At 34.5% G+C, this 10,562-nt stretch overlaps 1 protein-coding gene across 1 annotated transcript; it reads right to left on the bottom strand.

Annotated features, from left to right (window-relative positions):
• Positions 1–1,636: 1,636 nt before the first annotated feature.
• LOC125218702 (nuclear cap-binding protein subunit 2-like) lies at positions 1,637–4,687 on the bottom strand. The gene is made up of 8 exons (XM_048120440.2): positions 4,543–4,687; positions 4,071–4,294; positions 3,452–3,590; positions 3,341–3,374; positions 2,946–3,056; positions 2,530–2,580; positions 2,346–2,452; positions 1,637–1,891 (listed from the first exon to the last, which is right to left on the bottom strand). Exons 1-8 carry the CDS (start codon positions 4,558–4,560, stop codon positions 1,817–1,819), a joined length of 759 nt encoding a protein of 252 aa, XP_047976397.1. The 5' UTR covers positions 4,561–4,687; the 3' UTR covers positions 1,637–1,816.
• Between the last annotated feature and the right edge of the window lie 5,875 nt (positions 4,688–10,562).

Consider the following 10,562-nt stretch of genomic DNA (forward strand, 5'->3'; position numbering starts at 1 on the left):
ATATTACAACAAAAAATTCAACGTTTGTTTGTTTGTTTTTACTTTTTATTTGTCTAAATTATAATAAAATCATGTGGTAGTTCAATTTTAATAGTGCAGTTTTTTTACGAAATTTAAATCTATTTTCAAAGATGAAAAATTATGAATAGACTATATTGTTTGATTTTTTGGTGATATAATTATATAATTTTTCGAATGTCATATCGCTATTTTATCAAGATCAAATTTCAATTTCATAATTTTTCTATCTGATTTTAAAAAATTTCCACAGAATGAGAATTTAATCACGTTTTATACTAAATTGATGTTTAACAAAAATGAAGAAGAAAGAATTGCTTTAGGCTGATCTGTCTGTTTCATGACCCAATTTCATTCTTCAAGAGAAATTATGTGAGCAGAATTTATTGTCTGAGTCATTATTACAAATTTAAAGAAAAATTTTAAAAGAGTGTGATTCAACATTTTAGCCACTATTTTTGGTTGTTGCTTTTTGTATTTTGAAATTGGAGATGTTGAACTTTCATAATAAAAACTGTCGATATTAATTTTGGAAGAGGGCAGCTTGGCCCCCCCTCTCATTGATTATACAAGTAGATCTTTAAATCTACTTTTCAAAATATAATAAATTAAATCCAACTCATGATTATAGCAATGACAAACTCCAACAATTATTCTATGTATTTTAGGAGTTGAATAATGAAGCAACATTTATCTAATGAGTAAGAATTTTCTATCAAGTTTAACAAGTAAAAAAAGGCATTTCTCCCTTCCTTCTAGCATTGTGGTTAATATTGTTCTAAAAAAGCTTTTTAGCAATTGTAATGATTGATACTTAGTCAAAGAGGAGTTATTATTTCGTGGCCCAATAAAAGGTCTTATTACAGGTGTACTTTGTTAGAATTATCAAATTTTGTGTTAGATTTATTGGGAAAAACAATAATTATTACTGTATATACTTGTATGTAGCATAGGAGTAACTATATAGTGGTACTGGTATCATTGTGCTATCATCATGTTTCTTGTATACATATTTAAATTAACTAAGCCTATGATAATATGACATTTGCTTATAATACTATAGTGAAAGATTTAAAAATACACCTACCATAATAATAATATTATTAATAAATTATATGGGATTAATTGTTTTCCATTCCAAATTATTTGAACAAAACAAATTAAATACTCCACTCGGAATATCAAGAAAATGTAATATAATATGCGGCAATTTGACTGTAAACATTTATTAGTATATTTAATAGGTGAAAGTGAACTGGATTTATTCCAAAATTATTCGAATTCAAGATGACAGCTGCGTGTTAGGTGCATTCATAATGTAATCCCGATTCACTGTTACAAAGAATCAAAATCATATCAAATTAATACTATTACAATATGAATTTCACAACCACTACATATTCTGTTTAACTCACAAGCATACAGAAAAAAATGGCCACAATCATATTTTATATAACATCCTTGATTCATTCTTTTACCGATAGCCAACTAATTGAATACATTTAAAAAGAGAACATTAAATCATAATATTATACCAAGTTTTATAAAAAAAAAATGATGGTAAAATTTGATGCATATTCGATTATGAAATAGGCACTTGACCGATTAAACCATCCCAAAAAAAAAGAAAATTGTAATACTAATAATTATGCTCTACAACACAAATATATAAAGTATTCCGGTTTACAAGAAAAAATACAAAAATTTTAAGCATAAATGCTTTGTACCAATGGTGGGAAGATCACATTTTGGGGCAAAGCATAGAGTTGGGCATACACTTCTAAATCTAAAGTAACCACTACGATGGCCGCTTCCGATCATCATCATCCTCCTCGTCCGAATCGCCACTCTCCCGAAATCGCGGATTTTTTTCCTGTTAACAAAAAAAATGGTGGATCATGAATAACCAGGATGAGTCAAGGCTGCATTTCCTAAAATTTCGACTTCAAGATTGCGAGAAGGCAATTTTTCTCAAATTTAGTTTGGTGATGGGGGGTTTTGCACAAAATGACAACAATCGAAAAAATTGTTCTCCTTCCTAGATAAGCCTCGGGCAATAAGAACATAAAGACATTGAGATATTTTGATACCGACATGTCCCACATGTCAGCCCTCTTTGGGTTTGAGCGAGCTGACGTGATCCTAAAGCTATCGACATCGTACAGAAATTGAAAACTTCAAACAAGTAAAAATGGATTCACAATTTCACATACAAATGCTTATGTATAGGGCTGTGTGGGGGAATGGGGGAGGAAATCAGAAGAGATCAATTTGAAAGGTAAGTAAACGGTGAAGATATGATTTTTGTACAACCATAAGAAACTTACAGGTCTGGGTTCATTATCTGGATTTCTCCGATATACGAAGTCTGACTTTCTCCTTTGAAAATCTGGCCCACGGCGGTCATCTTCTCTATGTCGCTTACGTGGGTAATCTGTTTTTCCAGAGTAAGGCATCGGTTAGTGAGTTTTATGACCAGAATCGCAAGGCTAACATAAATGAGAATAATACCTCTGCCACGGTAGGAGCCCCCTTGACCGTAGTTTCCACCTTGCCTACCATCTACAGGCATAGAAAGTCAACAACAAAAAATGAACTACCGATTATTATTTATTGAACAAACAATAATAGGAGTACATTAATAACCCTCTTCATCGGTAATTGAAATAAAAAGGACACCAGACTGAAGAAAAACAATGCTCCAAAAATAAATTTCAAACCGCATTCTGATATCTTTAAACAATATGTCAGGTTGTGTGTTGATGTATTTAGCAAGATTGTCGATCTTGGGGTATAGATATGTGGATAAATAATACTAATAGAGCTCAAAGGCCACTCACAGAAACAGAAATTTTAGTAAGGAGCTCTAGTCTTCACAAGCAATATGCAGCAAATGCAAAAAAGAATACAGATGTTTAGTGGCTTACAGTTAGGTTGCATAACAGGTGCAAATGAATCTAGCGATCCACCACCGTAATCAACTAGCTGCCTCTGGGCTTCCAACTCTTTCTGGACTATTTTACCATAACCACCTCTACGTGTGACAGTTAAGAAAATGGATATTCGGATAGCTTCATTTATACATGGAAACTATTAGCTTTATTCATAGGGCATTCTTGAATAGAAATGCATAAGAAGATATCCCATCACTTGTATTCACGTAGGTATGGTATTAAGTAACGCTTGAGTGTATTCTGTGATACAATGTGCCTAATACGAGAGTCTAGATCACAGTGACAAGCAGGGGACAGAAAAAATGGTAACTTCGAACAAATTCAATTTCAATTGCGTAACTAAAAAATAATTGCCATGGGAAGGATATCTGGATCGTAGTCTGTGCGATATTCATCCCGCACCTGGCACATAGAACACAAATTCGAACAATTACTGGATTAGCAAGGGGCAAGGAGAACCAAAATTATAGATATCTCACCTGCCCACCACTCCGTCCACGCCCCCATTGTCTGCCTTCTTGGAACCCCCAATCAAAGTCAACACGAATAGGACGGTCATCGAGAATAGTCCCGCTGATATATTTCACAGTATCTTCAGCATCTTCTCTGGAATAGTACCTGATATGTGTGAAGCTCCATAATGAGGGGATGAGTTCTAGAGAAATATTTTGCTTTCTAGAAACATACATCACTCAATTAACAGTAAAGACGAGCTAAATATGATTCCAGATAACATTAAAGTACTCAACACTTGAGTCAAGACAATGAAAGACACAACAGAGTCGAGCTCACACCCAACTCAACCATACTCCCCATCCCCGTTTCTTCCTACCAACAGGAGTTAGAAACTTCGAGTAACTAAAGCACTTCAAAGCCAGTATTGCCCGTTCGCCTCTAATTGACAACAACACAAAACTAACCTACCCATCCACCTCACCTTCAATACCCCCTCAACGCACCTACCCCGGAAAGCATTAAGGCACAATGTAGAATTCCAATAAACACTTTGCAAAAGAGGTCACTCGAAAAACTCGGTTCACAAGCTTAAAACAGAACAATTTGCGCAATGAGTGTGCCGATTCAATCCACAACGCTTACATTACGAAGCAGAACCCGCAAGGGGTCTTGCTGTTCTTATCTAAACCCATGACCATCTTCTTTATCTCCCCCGCCCGAGAGAACAGCTCATACACCTGCTCCTCAGTCGTGTAAAACGACATATTCCCCACGTAGACCGTGGTCGAGGTCAGCAGCGCCTCCTCATATTCCTCCTGAGTCCCCGAAAACCTCCTGTCCCTATACGCCGACAATTTCGTCGGATCCTAACCAAGAAAACAATCGCCAAAACTTCAGTAAACAAAATCCAGCAATCTGATTTCAGCAAACAACAAGCTCAATTGCATACATCAACTACATTTATGCAGGCAGCTCAAATTATTTTCCCATAACCCTAGATTAGCTGAAAATGGAACACGAATGCGGTAATTCAAACTGAAACCAACGCTTCGCAATTGAATCGATTAATTGAAACAGGAAATCAAGCAATTACGAAATAAAACTTCAAATTTACCTTGAAGAGCGAGGCCATTGGAGAATCCCACCAGAAAGTTTTGATTTTTCAGTGGAAAAATTTGGGGAAACAACGCCCTAATGAAGTATGGGAAATTTCCCAATAAAAAATCCAAATTGAAAGTCGGAATAAATTAATTAGATTGGGCTTTTCTTATTTGGAACGAATAAAGATAATGTTTTGGACTGGATTGAGCAAAGAATGGGCCATCTATTGAGGAATTTTAACAAAAAGAGAAAAGATGAATGTATATAAATTGTACATGTATACAATATTCTTAAATTTTTAAATTTGATTGAATTTGTTTAAAACTTAATTATGTTATTTATTGTATTATATGTAGCAATAAGATTGAAGTGATATAGAAATTTTAGGTTAGATTGTAACATGATTTTGAATTAATTATATAATATTTAGTAAAAAAAATAAGCTTTTTTTTAAATATACAAATATTTAAATTAAAATTTTAATTTTTTTTGAAGTGTTGGAAAATGATTAGTATAAAATTTATTTTAAATCCATTAATGTTTATAAATCGATTTTCAGTGTAAAATGTTAAAAAAAAGTTCGATTATGTACGTACAGTTATGTCATTAATATTTTTATTTGAGTGAAAAAGTATCATATCGTTATTTGCAAGTAGTTGTTTATTTGGATGCCTTGAAATTTGGACATTGATTATTTCTATAAATGTATGTAAAAATATGCCTATGTTTTAATGATGTAAATATATGGTAAATTGTCATAAAATTTATTAGTTTGATTAAATTTTGGTCAATTTCACAATATATTTTTAAAACTACTTAAATCATAATTTTAAATTTTTTCTCGGATCTACCATAATCTACGAATTAGGAAATACTCCTATCTATTAAACGTGGCATACAAAAATTATACCTATATTTCATAATACTTTACATGCATACGAGGCCATTGATACTTGTTGTTTATTTTATTTCTACTGAGACAATGATGACACTCCATATCCTTACATGAGTTTGTTTTCTTATTTTCTTCTTCTTGTTCGAGGACAAACAAGTGTTTAAGTTTGGGAGAGTTGACAAACTCATAGTTTAGGATGGTTTTAGAGGTGTTTAGCCCATGTTTTTGTTGAATTAAGGTGTTTATAATAGGTTTTCACCCATATAGTTGTTGATTTGATGAAATAATGAGTTTGTTGGGATTTTGAAGTAAAAACAGGTTAAAACGGAGCAAAACTGTAACGCCCCGCTTTTTCGGACCCTAATTTTTGTGACGTGGAAATTTTTGCATTAAATGCTTTTAATGCTATGATATGTGAAATTAAATGATAAGTGATTTATTACAATATTCTATGTGACCTAATTGCGATTTTGAGTTGAGATTGAGTTGAATGGTCAACTTGTTGAATATGTGACGTGGCTATTGAATAGTCAACATTGTGGAAAATATGACGTGGCCGTGGAATGGTCAAAGTCGTTTGAAAATGTGAAGTGGAGGTGAATTTCAAAAAATGTGGATATTTTAATGTGGGAGGAAATAATATTTGTGGTGAATTATTATCCTAAGGGATGAGTGAGAATTTAATAGGAGCATTATTTAAGTATGTGGAAATTTTCGACCCTCTCCTATTTATTGAAAAGAAATCCTATTTTTCTTGGATTTAATTATTGCTTGGGATAATTATCCAAATTAAATCCAAAGTCCGATTATACCTATTTATTTATGAAATTTTCGAAACCTATGATTGGTCTAGAGGGATTTTCGAAATTTCCTTATTATGGAAGAAGGGATAATTTTTATTATATTATTTGATCCCTTATTGATTCTCTTCCATAATTAAATTCAAATATCCTAGCACATCTTGCCAAATCTAAGAAGATCTTGCCATATCCTAATTAAATTAGGATTTGATTTTATTCCTTGTGAGAAGAGGCCAAAAATCGCCACTTTTCCTTTTAATTGGGGAGTATTTTTATTTTATTCTTGCTCCGTGATATTTTATTCTACTCCGTGAAATATTCAAATTAAATCATAGGCTAATTTAATAGCCTAGAATTCGAATTCCCTAATATTTCTCTCTAAATATTCGGCCACTTCAACAAACAAATCTTCCATATCTCTTCCAAATCCTTATTTAATTATTTAATTGAGTATATTTTGCACTCTATAAATAAGAGGAGAGAAATCAAAACCCTAGCACTACAGAAACCGCCCCCATCTCCCAAAAATCTCGACACATCTCTCTCTCCCACTCTCTCAAATTTTTCTTCTACTTTCTCCATTAATTCTTCATCTTTTGGAGAAGAATTGAAGCTGCAATTCAAGAATTCATTGAAGAATCAAGATTCTACTTGTTTCTACCGTTTGTTTTTGCAAGAAAAGGTACTTCTATTATTAATCTTTTCTTCTCCTACCGATCAATCGGTGTTCTTGAGTCCACATGCATTTAGAACGAGTGAAGGGGAAAATTAATCGGTGAAATTGGATGCTTGTGTGTGTGTGGCCGAGAGTGTGTGTGTGTATGTGCATGCCTCGGTAGGCGTGCACATGTGTGCGGTGTGTGTGCGTGTGTTGTGTGGAGAAAAGCACTCATGCGTGACACGAATTGATGATAAATCTGGAGTTGTTGTGTGATAAAAACGATATGATAATCGTACTTTGATTCTGATTGTTGATTTTGGAAATAATCGAAGGGAAAAGGGAAACGTGAGATCATGCATAATTTTAATTTATGATTTGAGACTTATTTGAAAAATATGAACTAAAGGTGATAGTTCGCGTTCCCGGTGGGATATCAAGAAGAAGTGCATTTTTGTTGAACTCGAAAGAAATCGAGGTGGGCTTTATTCTAAACTCTCTTCTATATGCAAATATATGATGTTGGAGAAATAAGGGTGGATTAAACTGTTATGCCATGCCTATGAATTATTTTGGATATTGTGTGTGCCTGATGCCTAGATTGTGAGTACGCTCCATTAGGCTACAGTGGCTATGAATAAACGAATTCGGGTCTGAGTAGGGCCGCAAACCCTATCAGGCTGTGTACACGGTGGGATCGGGAGCCGTCCTTGCTAGTCTGCCGATCTCGTGGGCGAATAGTGTGGCCACACTTTCGTCGCACTATGAAATGATGATTGATGAGAAAATGGGAGGTATTATTTGACTGGCCAGTCCATGATATATTTTTGTGATACTCGATGCTTATCTTTAAATAAATGCAAAACCTCGAGTTCACTTTGGTGAGGGTGGCATAACTATAAAATGATTTGGCATGAGTCCACTGAGTATGTTTAAAATACTCAGCCCTGCATGTGTTTTCCCTATGTGCAGGTTGAGCGGCGATGGGCGGTCGGTGGTGTTGAGAAGATTGAATCGAATAAATTGGACGTTGGAACTATAAGTGTAGTCGTGTCTTTATACATGGCTCCGCTTTCTCTTGAAATGCTTCCGCTGAAATTTCTTTTAAACTTATTATCTTTGGTTGTGGTGAACTTAAATTCTTTGTTTTGGAATGAGGAGAATTATTGCGTTTTGTTGGAATTATGCTAAACCTTTGACTTTTGAGCCTAATCTATTAAGTCTTGATTCTCGTAAGTTAGCCGTGACTTATTGCCTTGATCTTCATTAAATGGTCAGTAAATCTCTTTAATTGAAACCCTAGTCTCTGTTCTTGTTGTATTTAAGTTCGCCTAAGTAGTAGTCGCCGCATTTATTATACCCTAGAAATGCCGGGCTGTTACAAAAACAGAGCAAATGGATGATTCCAGGGGCTTCGCCCTATCGGGCGTTTTTCATCCGAAGAAACGGGCGTTTCGAAGCATAGTGAATTCCAGAGAGAAAACCCGTTCGGGCTTTTCGCATCCGACAAAAAGCCCGATCGGGCGTTTTTGTCTGGCATCGCGATACTTCCGGATTGCGCGATCGGACGTTCTTCATATTGCCAATCGCGCGAGCAGGCGTTTAACGCAGATACACATTTTTGCCCTTTTTCACTCCGAGTATAAAAGGGTTCTTACTCATTTTCGAACCCTAACTACCCCCACTGCAAATTCAAGAGAAAAATTGAGAGATTCAAGAGGATTGAAGGCAAGGAGGCTTCCATCTTCAAGAGATTGAAGAAGAAAGATTCTCCCCAACATCAAGTCCACCTTAGGGAGTTCCATTTTCCATTTCCACTATGTTTTCTTTTGATGTTCATGTTTTGACTTTTGTTTTAGCTTCCATTATGAGTGGCTAAGCCTTTATTAGGGAAATTGGTGAAGTTTGTATGGAATCCATGGGTTAAACCTTGATTTATGCTTATCTAACTCTTTTGTGATGGTTTTGTTGGTTATTGTGCTTTTTCATTGTATAATTGCTTAGCTAACAATTGGATGTCTTGTTCTAATCATTGTCATTGAGAGATGCTTGGTTGGATTGTAAAATAATCAACAACTCCGTGCGGTTTATGTTATCGAGAGATGCATAGCTAGAGAGAGGGCTTGGGTCCGTAGGTTTTAGGAGTCGGTCTTGAAGTGTAGGGAGGAGACTCCGACATTAGAGGCCGATCAACGCGTTAGATGCACCCGAGAGGGGGTCTAACCAATTAACCCGACCTTCCTAGCCACACATGAGACCCGATAGATAAGCATGATCCCTAGGTGAACACCCGTGATCCATATCAACGAATCCGTATCCTTACCTTTCCAATTTGCATGAAAACTACCTTTAATTTGCTTTAGTGTCCTAAGTTGCTCTTATTTGCTTATTTGTTCTTTGTTCTTAGTTAAGAAAAACCAAAAACCCCTTCTATTAGTCTAGATAGTGTTCAAAGTTGGATCGTAATACTCAAGCCGGCACTTAGTCTTCGAGGATCGATAATTTCAACTTGCCACGTGCTACATACCCCATACACTTGTGGGCAGTGGCGGAGCCACGGTGGGCCAAGGGGGCCCATGGGCCCTCCAGCCATTTGAACGTTTACTATATATAATATATATATGTTCCATTAATAATATCACTAGTCAGCCTAGTTGGTGTGAACATTGGTCATTCATTCGCCAGGTACCACGATCGATTCTTGTTGGTGTCATATTTATTTTCAAATGCTCAACTTTTGGATTTATATAATGATTTTTATAGATAATTATTTAACTCAACGGCGGTATAAATATTTAATAAAATAAGTAAAATCGATTTTAAAGGTATGTTTAGTTTATTTGTGGCTTTATTTTAAAAAATTTTAAATTAGTAATTCTTATTGATTTTTGTCATATTCATTTAGAGTAATAGTATTGATTTTTTTACATTAGTATTTTTATTGATTTTCTCTCTAGTGATTTTTCATAAACGATTTTCTCTCTAGTGATTTTTCATAAATGATTTAAATATGTATTCATAAGATATTTATAATTTAAGAATAGAAAATAATTCTATAGATATGTAAACATATAATCTAATCCTAGTAAAATTAATATCAATACTATGCTCTTCAAAAAAATATTCATAGTTTTCTCATTATGTATTTCTCACGCACAGACTTTTTCTGTAGCTTATGTTCGAGTTGTTTCCGATACTGAACATGCTCAATAAATTTTAAAACTCTCTTTGTTAATGAAAAAAGTCTCATTTTGCCATTTTTAAATGTTCATAAAAAATAGTTATATTTATAAACATGAAAATTTTCATCGCATACTTTACCTCATTTTCCCTCGCCTGTCTTACTCTACCCATATTTTTATACATTTTCTCTCTTATTTTACCAAGTTCTCATTAAAACTCTTGTCGTCTACAAATGAGCCTATTTTTTGCGGACGAAGGGATTATTTTTTTGGGCCCCCCATCGTTAAAAGTCTGGCTCCGCCACTGCTTGTGGGTGACATATTTATTGCAAATTTAGCATGAGTCATTTACCAATTTTATCTTAATTCCTGTGCCGTCCCAAATATCATTATTTTTTTGGGATGGAGAAAGTATTATATATGTGTTGGTACTTGGTACACAAAGAACTCATAGAAAATATATCAAACCTAAACAAACTAATCAAATCAAATCCTAGC

This window comes from Salvia hispanica, chromosome 1 (assembly GCF_029641045.1).
Source record: "Salvia hispanica isolate PSC_SH4W2 chromosome 1, Shi_PSC_v1, whole genome shotgun sequence".
Lineage (NCBI taxonomy): Eukaryota > Viridiplantae > Streptophyta > Magnoliopsida > Lamiales > Lamiaceae > Salvia > Salvia hispanica.

Coding starts and splice junctions, on each gene's coding strand:
- LOC125218702 (XM_048120440.2), bottom strand. Junction 3,591..4,070: donor TGCGGGTTCTGCTTCGTAAT/GTAAGCGTTGTG, acceptor CACACATATCAG/GTACTATTCCAGAGAAGATG. Junction 3,375..3,451: donor GTGGACGGAGTGGTGGGCAG/GTGAGATATCTA, acceptor TCTATGTGCCAG/GTGCGGGATGAATATCGCAC.